This window comes from Fusarium redolens (assembly GCF_020744475.1).
Source record: "Fusarium redolens strain MPI-CAGE-AT-0023 chromosome Unknown BKA55scaffold_1, whole genome shotgun sequence".
NCBI lineage: Eukaryota > Fungi > Ascomycota > Sordariomycetes > Hypocreales > Nectriaceae > Fusarium > Fusarium redolens.
The window spans coordinates 5649553-5663696 of NW_025763664.1; the positions used below are offsets into that span (position 1 = coordinate 5649553).

Consider the following 14144-nt stretch of genomic DNA (forward strand, 5'->3'; position numbering starts at 1 on the left):
TGCTGTCCAAACTCAAATATCAGATATCTGCCCGTCTTCCGAGGTCCCTTGTAACCATTAACAATTGAAAACATTGAATTATCACATGAAAGAAGTTCACATCATTGTTCAGGTAGCTTATCACAAACTGCGGTGCCGAGCAGGCTGCATATACACAGATCAGGGGAGGCAAGAAAACTTGAGATGTCTATCCTAAATGATAAAAAGACTCAAGTAAGTTGAATATAAATTTTATATAGATTTAGTAGACCTTAGACTAGATATTTTTGCACCTTGCCTTAGGGTCAGAAGATTCCTTGCTCCCTGTGGACGATCCAGCTGGCCCTCACTTACACATCAACAAGAGGTATAAGCTACAGCTAATGAATGAAATTTATTCAGATAGACCCGGCCATGCTAGAAATACCATTAAACTCCTGACTACCTATTCCCAAGTTAAGACTCCGTCCCTCATATGCTCATGAAATCACATCACAATGCAATCCCTCTCCTTCTGCCCACCGCCATTTACCCCCACCCCTGGACCCGAAGGCCGTCTGCCTGCAGACTGCCCAAAAGGTCTCTGCCCCACTGGCATTGACGAATTCACACTCGCAGCAGTGGTCTGCCTCGATATCGTAGGGCTGCTGCTCGGATGACTCGGGTGTCCTACCGGCGGCTGATACGTTCTGTCGTGGGCCGACTGCTCGTAGGACGGCGGCGCATCGTCTGCTGCTTCATCCGCTGGTCGTGACACGGGTGGTCTCGGTGATTGAGCTGGGATGAGGGATCGCACTCTTTGGGCGGGTATTCTAGGCTGTGCGTTGGTTGTGTTTGTAGTGGGCGCGCTGACGGAGCTGTTGCGTCCTGGAACGAGACCGGTGGCTCCTCTGGTGACGCCTCCACCTCGTGGAGCTCCTCTTGCAGGTTGTCCTCCTCTTCCACCTCTACCTCCACGGTTGCCACGTGTTTCACTTGCTGGTTGAAAGGCTTGTTGCTCGATAAATTGCTCTGAAAGCATGCTCTCTCTTCGTCTTCGTGCTTCCTCTGCTCTATGTCTTTCCTCTTCCTCCTCTTGTAATTGCAATGCGAGAGCCAAGTCTCTATCTTCCTGTTCGGCATTGGGGCTCATAGGGGGCTCATCCTCATTTCGCCCCTTTCCCCGCCGATTCTGTACTGTCGTCCATTCTCCGCCGTCGTTGTTGGAGTAGTTTCCTGCACTTGTCGAAGGAGCAAGACCGCCAGATCCCACGACCCGGAAATCTCCTGAGAGATATTCGGTGTTACCACCATTGACATCTGATAGTGTCTCCCATACGATTTCATCATGAGACTTGAAGCCTGCGTCCGTCACCAGCGTGACAAGCTGCATCGACTGGGGATGGCAGTACAGTGTGCTGAAATGATCATTTCGGAAAAGAATGGCAAATGTACCAGGCCTAATGGCTTTACCAATAACTTCAATGCCCCAAGGCGTAAGTTGAGTCGCAGAATTATCCAAGAACTCCTTGATGATGACAATATCTTGGTAAAGTTGCTGCTCATCCTCTGTGAGTCCACCTTCAGGGTCAGACAACTTCTGTTCGAGCTCTTCTTCTCGAAACAGGAGATTCTGTGCGTCTTCATATGATACGGCTTGCCGTTCCAGTGCTTCATATGCATGTTCATTCTTTGGTGGCAACCATCCATGAATCAATGGGATCGAAAATGTGGCATACAAACCCATTTCAGCCGTGTTCTCAAAGGTTCCTGGGATCAGGTCTCCCCGTTCAGCAGGATGTAAATGTGTCAACGATGTACGCTTGTAAGCATTTATCATACTCTCTGTAGGGACGAAGCGCGGGTTGACGTTCATGCCGGTATGTAAACTTTGCAAGAAAGCATACAAATCTCCAACATCTGGCAATGCATCTTCAGAACTGGTTCGTCGTGGTGACATAAGTTCGTCAAAAACAGCGTCCAGAAGCAGATTCAAACTGACTTGTTCCCTTGAGCGAAGGGTTTGTACAAGTGCAGTATCTTCGACATCGGCAGGTGTTGTCATGGTAAGTGCATTGACCAGAGCAACAAGAGGACAGGGCCCGTTTGCATTCTGGATCAAAATTGGAGATATTCGTGGGTTCTTTGACGAGGTCGAGTCATGCCATTGTATATTCTTAATTTGATAAGTCTCGGTCTTTCCGTCAATCGGGTCTCTGGAAGCTCTCCAACTCGATGGTTCAGTTTGTAGCGTTGGTTGTCTCGGCGGCAAGGGCGGCTTCTCCTCTTCAGGTTCCTTCATGGGGCTCGGCGATGGCTCTGAATCTATCAGATTCCAATCATCGGGAGATGCTGGCCTGGCTTCCCCCGTGACCTTGGCCTTCCCCTTATCGGCGCCACCTACATCGTCCCAGATATTCGTGTCTCCAGTAAGCTCTGCAGAGAGTTTCATAGGTGGCGCAGGAGGTTTGTCATTTCTCCTCAGAGGATCCTCATCCCAAGCAGGTGATTCCCTACCAGAAGGCAGTGAGACCATACCAGGTGGCCCAGCAGGTAGCGGTTCTGGTGTTGGTGTCCATGCGCCTCTAGGTGGACCATCGTCCATGAGGTTTGGAATCGGTTGCGGAGCTGATGGTACATTCTGCACCTCTATCGCCGGTTGCCATGGATTCGTATTGGGTTCTTCAATACCAAGTTTCGAGAATGATTCCGTCGGTGGTGTTTCTTGTCTTGAGGGTACTTTCTTTCGTAGAAAAGGATTCGTTTCTGGTCTGTCTCCGCCTGGTCTTAACACCGCAGGCGTCTCCTGAGATTGTTGCAGGTTATTTGGTTGTGTCCTCGCTTCTCCCCACGCCTGTTGCTCATCTTGGTTATCGAAAGCGATTCCAGGTCTGAGGGCCGCAGGAACAGCTTGAGGGTTCGGATTATCTGTAGAGGAGGCTTGTCCTTCGCGGCGGGGTCCTACATCTTCCCATCCAGGTTCATTCCCCCCTTCAGCCCAAGGATTATTCGACATCGTTTTGACAGTGTTCGTATTTGAGGTAAGTTTAAACTTGGAGTCGTCGAATGTCAAAGGAACATGTCAAATAGAGGGTTTCAGTGTACTCGGTTTGGTCGTTAGCTGATGCGCTGCTATCACACGCGGGCGACTGCGGGGAAGTGATTCGAAGTGGTTCTCGAAGCGCTGTGAGTTGTATGCATGAGATCGAGAAACTTAGCAACCAAATACCCGTATCAAACGTCAAAAATATGTCGTTCTAGTTTGTATACGTCGATATCCAGCTCTTGAAGTCCTCTTGATCGCAACAGCAATAGCTCGTGTGGGGAGATGTGTCGTCACTGGGTCCCGCTCTGTACGTGGCGGTGCAACGTGAAACTGTGCAATTCGCTGAGAGCAGAAGCTACTGTGACACAAGAAGCAAAATGACTGGAGACCCTAAGTTCAATGTGAGTTTGTCTTGGTTGGAAAGCGAATAATGAAGAAAGTTTGGCATGCGCTGAGCTGAAAAAGCTGGGCGGGTGGTGCCTGTATGTACCTACGTAGACCACAGTCAAGACTGCCCCGCCACTTGCTTACCACAGCCACGGGCCGCGAACGATGACGTGGGCCTGTCGATTCAAGTATCAAGCAAGCTGAAGAATATATACTATTCCTTTTATTGCCTCACCGCTTAGATAGGCAGCAATGCTCAATTCATAATTCTAAAGGCTGGTCCTCGCTTGTCCTTTTTCTTTTGGTCAAGATTGGCTGAGAAAGATGAAGTCGCTTAAGCTAGCATTGACGATCTGAGATACGTCGACTTACACCGCGATGAAGTGAGTGAACATGCTGTTCGGATATATATTCATACTGGAACAAACATTTCGAAAAGAAAAAAATATTTTACTCATTTATTATGAGAACGTGAGATCTTTGTAGACCTAGTAATGTCTTAGTGGACGGAGTAAGCACTCACTTCTTCATGATCCACCAATGTCTTAGATTCAACGGTCATCCAACGCTCAGACCAAGGGTCCAATAGTCATCCAGAGAATAGCTTGTGGTGGCTGGAAGTCAAAAGAAGCAATTGGTGTGCATTCTAAACGCAGTACAACAGATCTACCTCGAATTGGATCTTTCTTAACCTCCACTAGGAAAATACACCCTTAAGCATTAAACGCTGCTGAATGATACATAACTTGATTATGGGCGTCGTCCCCTTGCTTGCTTGCTTGTCAGGTCCGAGTTCCTTCGTCGCCATGCAGTCCCAGAAATGCCACAACGCCAACTCCTATACAAGAAAGGTGTATAATATCCACTTGCTCACGACGTTATCTGTGCATGTACGTCGTTAAAATTTTAACCCAAGGCTTGACAACCGCTCGCAAGATGGCATCGTGTATGTCTGTGCGAGTGCCATCTTGTCGGGATCCTGGTAGAACCATCCCTGGGCGGCATCCTTCAATCTCCGTTGGTATATCAACTCGTTCTCACACTCGCTCTTGAGATGTCTTAAGAGCTGATGTTCAGCCGTACGGTCGAGCTTGTTGAGCTTCTTTTCGGAATATTTGGCAACTTCGTCGGGGTTAACGTAGTAGTTGACGTTCAGATTCGGTGTCGTGCGCTGCTCCGTGTACGGATGTAGGGGGTTGTCGTAGACCATGCGAGGTCCTGATGCCGATGTTGTTGAAGTCTCGCCGGAGAAGAAGGATGTGATGATGGGCAGGATAAAGAATAAGATGATGGGTAGTAGACCCAGGAACGTTTGGAAAGCGTTGCCTTCGTTCTGTCGACCGCGATCGGCTTCTCGGGGTCGCGTTCTCGGCCTAGCTCCGCCAAACTGATGAACCCTGATTCCAGGACCTCCTCCAAAGTTGAAAACAAATTGAGGGCCTGTGTCAAAGGCTACAACATTAGTACGAGTCTCATCTTGCTTGTCAGTTCTGCTCACCTCCGAATGGACCACCACCAAAGCCGCCTCCACCGAAGAAACGGGCAAACATCTCCTCCGGAGTCAAATCATCCTGGAACATCGGGCCACCTCTACCCATACCACCACCACCGGCTCGTTGATTGAAGAAAGGATTGTTCGCCTGGGCGCTGGCGAATCTACTATCAGGATCTGTGCCAAACTTATCAAACTTTTCCCTCTTCTCTTTATCGCCTAGAATTCCAAAAGCTCTGCTGACCATCTTGAAGGCCTCGTCCGCATGAGGGTGTCCATTCTTGTCGGGGTGGGTCAGAAGCGACAGCTTCCGATAAGCCTTTTTGATCTCAGCCTCGGTACATGTGTCCTTGACGGTCGAAAGATTTAGAATGTCATAAAACGCAGTGGCCTCGCATCTTCGGATACGAATAACTGCTGCCTCTTGGTCTGGAGTGAAAGATCGTCCCTGGTTACCCTGCTTATGATCGCGAGATCGAGCCGAGCCACCCGTATCAGCTCCGGAAGCCGTTGCGCTGGGCATCGAAATTTTGGTTGTTCTGACGTCGCTAGGTTTCTGTATGAATTGCGAAGTACGATTCGTTGGTCGTACGTTGAGTGTTGAAGGTTAAATCGGTTTGAAGTTTCGCTGTCGAGAATGTGGGAAGAGGGAAAGTGGCTTCTTTGGGAGAGAACAATGGCATAGAAAAGGGCGTCGTCAAAGAGGCGTACGCCGTATTGGTTGGGTTTGTGCTAGTTGTACCCGAATCGCATGAAGAATATGAAGCAATCAAAACGTGGTTGAGATGGTGATGCAAAGGGGATGCCAGAAATCTGGTGTTTTCCGCTCGGGCAATCCCTAGTTGGTCGTTGGGGGACACCCACTCTCACCATTGAGTCCGTCTCAAGGTCTCGATTCCACGTGATACCCCACCACTCAATGTCATTGTTACCAATCAGCTTACCCTGTATCACTTACACGAACTACCAATCAGTTCAATCCAATCAACCTACGACATCTTGATGTAATCTGACAGGCCTAGCAGGAGTTATTGGACAATCGTTTGTATCTAAATGATCTTCAATAGCCACGCCGGTAATTTACATGCTTCCCTAAAACAGCCATAGGTTGTTAGAACCCTCAAGGCTTTGTTTGGGTTGGGATGTGAAGATAAACTACTACTACCTAGGTAGGTTGTCTAAAAAGGTACTAAGTTAATCCTAAAGTATCCTAAATCTACACAAATAGCATTGATGTCGATAAAATATGGTCAGCTTTAAAACCATTTTATGGATCTGGGTGCCAGACTTGAGTGCTCTCTACCTACATTCATGCATTATCGTCACAATAGAGATTTTTGCACGCCAATAGTTGAGAGCCACGTATAAAACAAGAAACATTGATTTGTACTCAAGAAACTATATACGTCGAGTAAGTATTTGCAATAATCAGACCCCACGAGTCAACCCGTTCTCTTCCTCATTCCTGGCTCAAACCATGCCAACGACATCGATTAAGCACCAATGAACTGCTTGATCTCAGGGAGAACCTTCTTGTAAGCAGTACCAGTAGTGGGCTCCATGCTGAACATGTAGTCACCCCACCAAGGCCCAGCAGCCCAGTACAACCAACCGGTCCAGACATCAGAGTTATCAAGCAAGTGCTGCAACTCGCCCTTGAGGGCAGCAATACAGTTGGCGTTAGCACCGCCAGCAGTCTCACCAAGAATACCCTTCTTCTTGTTGGCCTTGAGCCACTGGGTAGCAGCCTTGAGGCGCTCAACACCGATGGTAGAGCTAACGCAAGTCTCAGAGGTACCAGACGAGTCAGAGTCGAGGTACTGGTGCATCTCGTAGATGATCTTGTTCTGAGGATCCTTGAGATCCTTCAAAGCAGCACCGTTGCCGCTGGAAACCCAACTCCAAGCTCCGGTGTAGGCGTTACCCTCGACAAAGATGTACTGAGAGGTTGCACCGGCCTTGCGGATGGCGTCGACGGCGGCTTGGTTGAGAGCAGCGACGACAGAGTTGTCCATGTCGTGGTACTCGTTGTTGGTGTCGAAGATGACGAGCTTGTTGTTGGCGAAGCGCTTGGCTACCTTTTGCCACCAGACGCTAAAGTCAGAGCTCTTGATGATGTTGCCGTTGAAGCGGCCGTAGTTGTGAGGGTCAATAACGGCATAGTGGCCCCTGAGTGTGTCAGTAGAGTCATGCAAAGATAGAAAAGGTAGTTACTGACTTGCTGGTGATATGGTTGACGGTGTCCTGGAGACCCTTGAAGTAGGCCTCATCAATGGCACCGGTGATACCACTGGGAGTCACTCGCTCCATGCGGAAACCCACACGGAAAGTGTTCATACCAGTGCTAGCGAGGGTCTGCCATAGTCAGTAACACGGACAAGTTGTAAGTCAAGATTCTTACATCAATGGAGCTCGTGGTAGGCCAGATGTAGTCCTTGTTGAGCTGTCCAGGGAGGTTTCCCTCACCGAACTCACCACCAGATTCATTGGAACCAGTGAAAAGGAACTTGCCCTTGGCCCTCGAGGTATGAGGAGCAGCCAGAGCAAGGGAAGCGCCAGCACTTGCGAGAAGGAAATCTGTGAACCGCATGTTTGCTAGAAGGAGTGGATATTCGTTTCTTGTTTCAAATGATTGTAAGAGGATCGATCAACGAGCCATGCAGAGCCAAGGAAAACGGGACAACATGGTGAGTATATATACACATTCAGTCTCGGGGTAACTTGCGGTACTATGCATAGCTTCCTTCGTAGCATGTTCATTAAGTCAGGATGTGACAAGGGATGGGATGGCCAACACAGACTGACTATTGATCTTCCGTGTGCCCATATAGGAATAGACTCGGTCGATTTGCACGTTTCAATAGTTTCTCCAGATGAAGTGTAGAACATGACCCAGTTTGGTGGTAACTGATTTGCCGGTGTTCCCTGTTTGTTTGGCTGAAACAGGAGCTAGGGCCCCTGATATTTCACTAACACGCCGCGTTCCGGTACTGAACATATTGAAGCAAGAAAAGTTGAGATGATATTATTCGTGGAGTAGAGTTGTATAGCATCTCTTGGCTGACATTTCAAGACCAATGACAGCAAATTTCATCCTCTATCAAAGCCACTTGGCTCAGTTGTGAAAAACACTTCTCCCCCTAGTTGTCCTCCTAATAGGGAGTTGAACGCATCAATGACGCAACTTGTCGTACAATTATTAAAATGATCATCTCTTGTTGAAACAAGCATTTTTATCTCGTTGGTGGGATTCTTTCTCCGTTTACAATGCCATATTAAATCTCAGGTGAGAGAAGCACAAGGTGCCGGTAGCCGTTCTGTGCCGGGGTAGTCACGTGTTGGAAGTCTCGGACTAACCGATCGGAAAAAACAACCCCCGGTTAGATCCGTCGCATGGTGAAGCTTGGTGATGCAGGCCTGAAATTTCGAGGGAACGACATGTGCCAGCGATAATGCACGCGACACGGGTTCTTCTTAAGCGATCAGTGTGGAAGGGTATGTTATTTTCCATGCCGTGATATTGTTGGTTGCTAATTTTGCTGATAGGACCGCACTTGGTACCGTAAGCCGACGACCGATTCGATTACCCTGACCGTTCTAACATGCGATAGCCTACCCATTGTATGGCCCAAGTCATCCAGTGATAAGGTGCCCCCTGTGCGAACACAGGCTCGATCAGCTACGATTCTGCCCAACTTCGTCGGTCTCAAGTTCGAGGTGCACAATGGGAAGGATTACCATGAGGTGACCATTACAGAAGATATGGTTGGACACAAGCTTGGCGAATTCTCACCGTAAGTCTCGGTTTAAGCCGAAAGATGGAAATCTTCTGACTGATTATAGAACACGAAAGCCCAATATCTGGGATAAGAGGTAGAATATTAAATAGGGACTGGAATCTGGGTATACCCATGTACAAAACACTACGTGTGACATCACTAGAGCAATGATTTCAACGAAGGGATCCATTCGCATATGAAGGCGATCTATTGCAACCAGCTATGAGTTTCCTGGTTTTCATGTTGATATCATGTACGGATCCATATCCTTCCGTGAACGCCGAACCGTAACGCCTTGCAGTCATGTAACCAAATACGTACTCAGCGGTAGAACTCGCTACGCTTGACGTTGACACCGTACTCTCCAACAGCCATACCAAGATCCTCCATGGTCAGAACAGTCCTGTTCTGGCTCCCGCCTTGTCCACCGCCTCCGTAGCCTGGTCGCTGGATACCCAGCGGTGCGCCCTTGGCCTGGTCCTTACTTCCTGGCTGTCCAGTTGGCTGGCCGGGTATAGGGAATCCAGCAGCTGCGCCGAGAGAGCCCATGGGATTGTTGGTATTTGACGATGCGCGGATTCTGCTGTACTGGTATGCATCTGCGGCGATGTCCGCGATGAACTTTTGGGTTGCCAGGGCGAGGAGTCGCGCGAGGCGTGGATCGGTCTGGGGAGGTGGTGGAAGACCGGCTTTGGTCATGTAGTAGTGTGTGACTGCGTCGGGAATCTAGAAAGTGTTAGATGAGTTTGGTCGGGAGTCTGAGGTGCGTACAATTGGCGCATAGTCGTCCATCTTGTTCAAGAACTCTCGTAGAGAGACATCCTTGTGAGTTGGTAATCGAGGATCGGAGATCGCTGGAGCGGTCGCTTCATCAGCAGGAGCCTCTGGCGCAGGAGGGGTCTGCTCTGGCTTTTCAGGCGCATCACTAGCCATACTGAAGGATTTGGTGATGCGATGTGGTTTAAGATGTTGAAGTTGAAGTCAAAGTGATTGATGGTCGACGCGTTAAGAGATACGGTCACGTGATTCAATGTCATGGTCTAACGTTAGTTGTTCGGCTTGCATGAGCCGCACAATGCCAAGAAGCTTTAATGGGACTAAAGAAAGCCAACCAGGCACAATCAAATAAGCATAAACCAGCATTTAGTTTCTCATATGTATTTCCCTGCCTAATTATTCATATGCCCCTTCATTTCCTCATTGTGTATAGCGCCTAAAGCTCATCACAAATGACAGAAATAGCAGCATTCAACGCAAATAGACTACACTCTATTTTGACTTGGTACAGCACTGAAATCAACGGTCCCTTTTCCCCAAAATCTCCAAGCCAAACGGCGACGCCATTGTAATTACCGCCTTGTTGACCTCCCAAACCAACGCCATGCATGCATCTCCAGAAGCCGGAGTTGTCGTGACCAAAACTGTGGTCTTGTCTTGTCTTGCCTATTGGCTACTTCATCGTTACAGTGTCAAAACGTATAAGACGTGTTTTGCAGAGCTTGGTGCTCTCTTCGTACAGGTATCTCTGTGTCTTGTTGATCGCTTAGACGGGGAGCTTGAACTTCTTGCCCTTCATGACCTTGGTGTAGTAGATGTAGAAGAAGTCGCTGTACAGAACGGTCTGGACGATGCCAGCAACGATAGCGATGGTGTCGACCTTGTGATTAGTCTCGGCGAAGTATCGGTAGATCCAGTTGGGGATGTAAAGAGCACGGTAGCTGCCGAGAGCGAAGAGATAATGGGTGGTGATGGTCTCAGCCTCGCCAGTGCGCTGAAGCATGAAGAGCTGAGGAAGGATAGCTACAGACTCGAGCCAGATGGAGAAGGCCCACAGAATCTCGGAGATGGTGTAGTGATAGGGGAAGACGATGGCGAGGACAGCAGCTCCGGCGAGAAGGTACTGGACTCGGAAGGTGTCGACATTGGGATCGTTGGTAGGCTTGTAGGCGTTGGTCATGAGGTAGATGATGTAGCCTTGAGAACCAAGAAACATGATCTTAAAGATGAAGTTGTAGATGCTGTCGGTTTTGAAGAGATCTGGAGCAGGTTAGAATGCGCTCCTGGGGTCTGCTAATGGGAGCCGTACCAAGATAGCGAGTAATGTAGACAAGCATGTAGAGTGTCTGCGACTTGAAGGAGATACCTGAGCAGCTCTGAAGTCGGTTAGTATTGCTGATCTATAGTGTCTGACAAGGGAGGACCAACGTTAAGCTGCACCATCTTGTGAAGCAAGATGAAAATGGAGCCGAGATGCGAGAAATCCGCTGTGCTACAAGTCAGCCAATAGCTCAACGAACCTGTCGATTCCGCATTATCGAAAACGTACCAGCGACTCGGAAAACGTTCAAAGGCATGATTGCGGTGGTGCTGTTGTCGCAAAGCTAAGATAAGAAGTTTGAAGAAGATGCAGATAGCTGCTAGAAGCGCAGCGAGTGGGAAGCGAGCGACAACCTGTCAAAGGCGGGTGAGTACGAATACAATTGAGGATCGTTCGGACGAGGGTTGGATGGTGATGGCTCGAGGGATTGACAAGGGAGCTTGGAGAATCATGAATCTTGAAACTGAGCTTCGGCTGAAAAAGGACACGACGCGATTGCAAGCTCATTGGGCCATCCAGCTACGTAATGTCTCGCATGTGTCAGGTTGAGCGCCACGGTTTTCAGCCACCGCTCAGGGGTGTGTGGCTGTTATCATGAAGTTGTAAGTGAGGTTATGGAATGGAACATAGAAAGAAAATTTATATCATTTAATTATAGGACATTCAAAAAAGCCTTTTTCTATCATTTCTATTTCCCTGAAATTACACACCTGTTAGGTTTGCGGTGAAGTCTACCACTAAGGTTCGCCAGCAGCCAGTCATATAATGAAGCTGTACCACATAAGCGCACGAAGTATATGTTCTGCCAATTATCATCATAAGACAGAGATCAGAACTTAATAATTTTTAGAACTTTTAAAGAATTACTTGCAATTATAATTTAAAAATCCATTCCCAGTCTAAGTTTTATCGGTCCAGAACGCAATGGCCTTTCCACCTCTCAGGGCTTAACATTTTGTCGATAACTTACAAGCCATAAAGCTGAGTTTCAGTACATGCATGATACTGCAAAACTCATCATAATTCTGCTGTAGAATGATCTCTTATGGTTACGTTACCTTTAAAAAAACACCGAATAAGTTACCTATCACAGGATGGTGAATACGATTGTAAAGCGAGAACCATGGGCGAGGTGAATAACACATACGAAACAGACTTGAATCTACTCACCCCTGAGACCAATCCTTACGTCAAAGACTTCATCTCAATGAAGCCCAAAAACAGTGACAAACGTTTCAAGTACAGGTATCACGGTGGCCTTGCTTGTTGTTATGTACGGTTGCAGTATATTTACTAAATACTAACCGCAGGTTTTTTATGTTATTTTATGATGTCGCAGAACACGCAAGATGATCGAGGGCGCAGGTGCCGTTCGCCATCCAAGCAAAGGAAATCCACAAAATATGCATAACCAATCGTAATGTAATAATAAAAGATCCGTTATCTTGTACAGACAACTCCTCTATTCCCCAACAGCCAGATGAGATTCGTGCAATCTTACTGATTCATCTGGCCGTAAACTCAACCGCTCACATCGTGCAAACCATGCGCTTCGAGCACGGTTCTCAACTGCGGACAGTAATTCGTCGCCACGCAGTGCTCGAGATGGAGGTGGAGGATATGAGCGCCAGATTACCCCTGATTCTAGAATGAACATTATGTCCAAATTCCAGCTTTCAGGGGTCGAACGTCTTCTTCGGGCAGACCGCGTAGCAAGATGCATCAGATACCCTACGCAGTAAGGGTAGAATTTTCCAGCCCTATCCCTCCAACGAGATATTTTTCAAGCCCAAGACCCGTTAGAGACGGGCAATGGGCAGGTTTTTAGACTGATTCAGTCTTTTCTTCCTTGAGCCACTTCAAGTTACCAAGCAAGAGGAGTATCTGAAGTATCAATCAAAGTTTGAAGGACGACAGATTGTGCTGCACTCTGCTTTGGGTGGCCCCCAGAGGAGCTGTTACATCCTCCTCAAGCGCCAAAGATAACTTTGAAAAGAGGCTCAAGTAAAAGACCACGGGTCAAGATGGTGTTACTTGCGATGCATAGCATACCGTAACAACTCATCGGAACCAGGTCTTATATTACCCAGCATCAATAGCCGTATGAGTTATTCATGACCAATGACGCTGGGGAGTTACTCACAGTTCATAGCCTTGGGTCACTCTCTGAAAGTGACACAGATTTTAGGAACTGTGATACAATAGCTTCACCGGCTGTGACAGCCAGTCTAGGGGGTATAAAAAACATGAGAGTCGCTGACACCAAAATCTGTCGACTGCCACCAAACCGATTCTAGTGTTTTTTGTAACCCTGGGGGCTATTGTGATTTTATCTTTTTTTTTGTAGCTATTGAAACAACACCAGGATCCTCTTGGGAGGGTTGGCTATCGAATAAACCTAGACCCAAAGTTGCTCGAGTCTCCTGGCGGTGTTCCCTGCCAATTTTCAAAGTCGGGGTGGAGTGTCAGTCGTGGCAATTCATCAAGCACGTCAAGCACGTCAAGATGTTCAAGATGTCTGGTATTCAATCATAAATTGGTGACGGCCGAAAGGTCTCCCGCTCTCGCAGCCCGTGCAGCGACGTGCATCCCAGTATGATGGCGTTGATCAGAGTGTCAGTCCCAAAGGTATCCGCAGGAGTCAAAGTGTCAGTCGTGGCAATGCTTCAGGCAGCGCCCGGCGTGTTGCCGTTCAGCCGACCTCTCCCAGCAGGCCTCAGACGCCCGGTGGGAGACGCCCAGACGACGTTCGACTCCTTGCTGGAGAGATGGAAAACCTTCTTCGTGCTCTGCCTGAGGAGTTCCGACCTGCCGCTCATGAGTGCTGGCGACTGTGCCGAAATGCCGTCGACGAGAACTCCGCCGAGAACGCGCCCCCCCTCTGCCGCTTCGACGGCCTCACGTGCTGACTCCTCCGCTTCCGTGCTATGCTCGGGACACCATTGACGCCGCGATTCATAACAATCTGCCAGCGCCGGTCGAAAGTGACACTATCGGCAGGCTGCTCTCACTGAGTCCTCAGTGGTGCAGCGTCCGAATCTTGGGTTACGGAAACAAGGAGTGTACCAGACTTGGCTGCTGGGCCGTGAGGGAATCTGGAGAGTGGGACAAGGACAACATGCGCAACACGCAGCATGAGAACCGTCGTGGCCCCATCGGTATCCACGTATACCGGGGCAAGCCAGACATGCTCGGAGCCTGCAAGCACGGCTACCTGTGCCACAACATGAGATGCTTCAACCCCAACCACCTCATATAGAGGAGAGGGGCGCAAATCTGGCGTGCAACACATGCCACGGCAGCTTCGTGTTCACGGCCCCCAATGGAACTGTGCTGGACCCTTGCCCTCACCACACCTGGTATGAGAAGCGAGCGGATGGGCGA

General features: G+C 48.7%; 6 protein-coding genes across 6 annotated transcripts; 2 read left to right on the plus strand and 4 right to left on the minus strand.

Annotated features, from left to right (window-relative positions):
* Window positions 1–256: 256 nt before the first annotated feature.
* BKA55DRAFT_589130 (uncharacterized protein) lies at window positions 257–5406 on the minus strand (the record flags this gene model as incomplete). Its single annotated transcript, XM_046194890.1, has 6 exons — window positions 257–303; window positions 502–796; window positions 833–2949; window positions 3536–3567; window positions 4303–4843; window positions 4890–5406. The coding sequence occupies 6 exons, from the start codon at window positions 5404–5406 to the stop codon at window positions 257–259; spliced, it is 3549 nt and encodes a 1182-aa protein (XP_046057525.1).
* Window positions 5407–6376: 970 nt separating this feature from the next.
* On the minus strand, window positions 6377–7473 carry BKA55DRAFT_683814 (glycoside hydrolase superfamily; the record flags this gene model as incomplete). Its single annotated transcript, XM_046198550.1, has 3 exons — window positions 6377–7052; window positions 7102–7238; window positions 7285–7473. 3 exons carry the CDS (start codon window positions 7471–7473, stop codon window positions 6377–6379), a joined length of 1002 nt encoding a protein of 333 aa, XP_046057526.1.
* Window positions 7474–8284: 811 nt separating this feature from the next.
* Window positions 8285–8854, plus strand: BKA55DRAFT_552648 (uncharacterized protein). Its single transcript, XM_046191451.1, has 4 exons — window positions 8285–8378; window positions 8430–8445; window positions 8495–8677; window positions 8727–8854. The coding sequence occupies exons 1-4, from the start codon at window positions 8336–8338 to the stop codon at window positions 8758–8760; spliced, it is 276 nt and encodes a 91-aa protein (XP_046057527.1). The 5' UTR covers window positions 8285–8335; the 3' UTR covers window positions 8761–8854.
* BKA55DRAFT_552653 (transcription initiation factor TFIID 23-30kDa subunit-domain-containing protein) lies at window positions 8855–9678 on the minus strand. Its single transcript, XM_046191452.1, has 2 exons — window positions 9434–9678; window positions 8855–9388 (listed from the first exon to the last, which is right to left on the minus strand). The coding sequence occupies exons 1-2, from the start codon at window positions 9593–9595 to the stop codon at window positions 8984–8986; spliced, it is 567 nt and encodes a 188-aa protein (XP_046057528.1). The 5' UTR covers window positions 9596–9678; the 3' UTR covers window positions 8855–8983.
* Window positions 9679–9738: 60 nt separating this feature from the next.
* On the minus strand, window positions 9739–11235 carry BKA55DRAFT_552656 (ER lumen protein retaining receptor-domain-containing protein). Its single transcript, XM_046191453.1, has 4 exons — window positions 10989–11235; window positions 10868–10926; window positions 10749–10815; window positions 9739–10699 (listed from the first exon to the last, which is right to left on the minus strand). Exons 1-4 carry the CDS (start codon window positions 11014–11016, stop codon window positions 10206–10208), a joined length of 648 nt encoding a protein of 215 aa, XP_046057529.1. The 5' UTR covers window positions 11017–11235; the 3' UTR covers window positions 9739–10205.
* A 1971-nt stretch (window positions 11236–13206) lies between these two features.
* BKA55DRAFT_59512 (uncharacterized protein) lies at window positions 13207–13737 on the plus strand. The gene has a single exon (XM_046195754.1). It carries the CDS (start codon window positions 13356–13358, stop codon window positions 13704–13706), a length of 351 nt encoding a protein of 116 aa, XP_046057530.1. The 5' UTR covers window positions 13207–13355; the 3' UTR covers window positions 13707–13737.
* The last annotated feature ends 407 nt before the right edge of the window (window positions 13738–14144 follow it).

Excerpts from the sequence above, each read along its gene's own strand:
- BKA55DRAFT_552648 (XM_046191451.1), top strand. The coding sequence starts at position 8,336 with ATGCACGCGACACGGGTTCTTCTTAAGCGATCAGTGTGGAAGG. Across the intron at positions 8,678-8,726 it reads AAGCTTGGCGAATTCTCACC|AACACGAAAGCCCAATATCT; the intron begins GTAAGTCTCGGT and ends GACTGATTATAG.
- BKA55DRAFT_552653 (XM_046191452.1), bottom strand. The coding sequence starts at position 9,595 with ATGGCTAGTGATGCGCCTGAAAAGCCAGAGCAGACCCCTCCTGCGCCA. Across the intron at positions 9,389-9,433 it reads TGGACGACTATGCGCCAATT|ATTCCCGACGCAGTCACACA; the intron begins GTACGCACCTCA and ends AACACTTTCTAG.
- BKA55DRAFT_552656 (XM_046191453.1), bottom strand. The coding sequence starts at position 11,016 with ATGCCTTTGAACGTTTTCCGAGTCGCTG. Across the intron at positions 10,927-10,988 it reads GAACGTTTTCCGAGTCGCTG|CGGATTTCTCGCATCTCGGC; the intron begins GTACGTTTTCGA and ends CTTGTAGCACAG. Across the intron at positions 10,816-10,867 it reads ACAAGATGGTGCAGCTTAAC|AGCTGCTCAGGTATCTCCTT; the intron begins GTTGGTCCTCCC and ends AACCGACTTCAG.
- BKA55DRAFT_59512 (XM_046195754.1), top strand. The coding sequence starts at position 13,356 with ATGATGGCGTTGATCAGAGTGTCAGTCCCAAAGGTATCCGCAGGAGTC.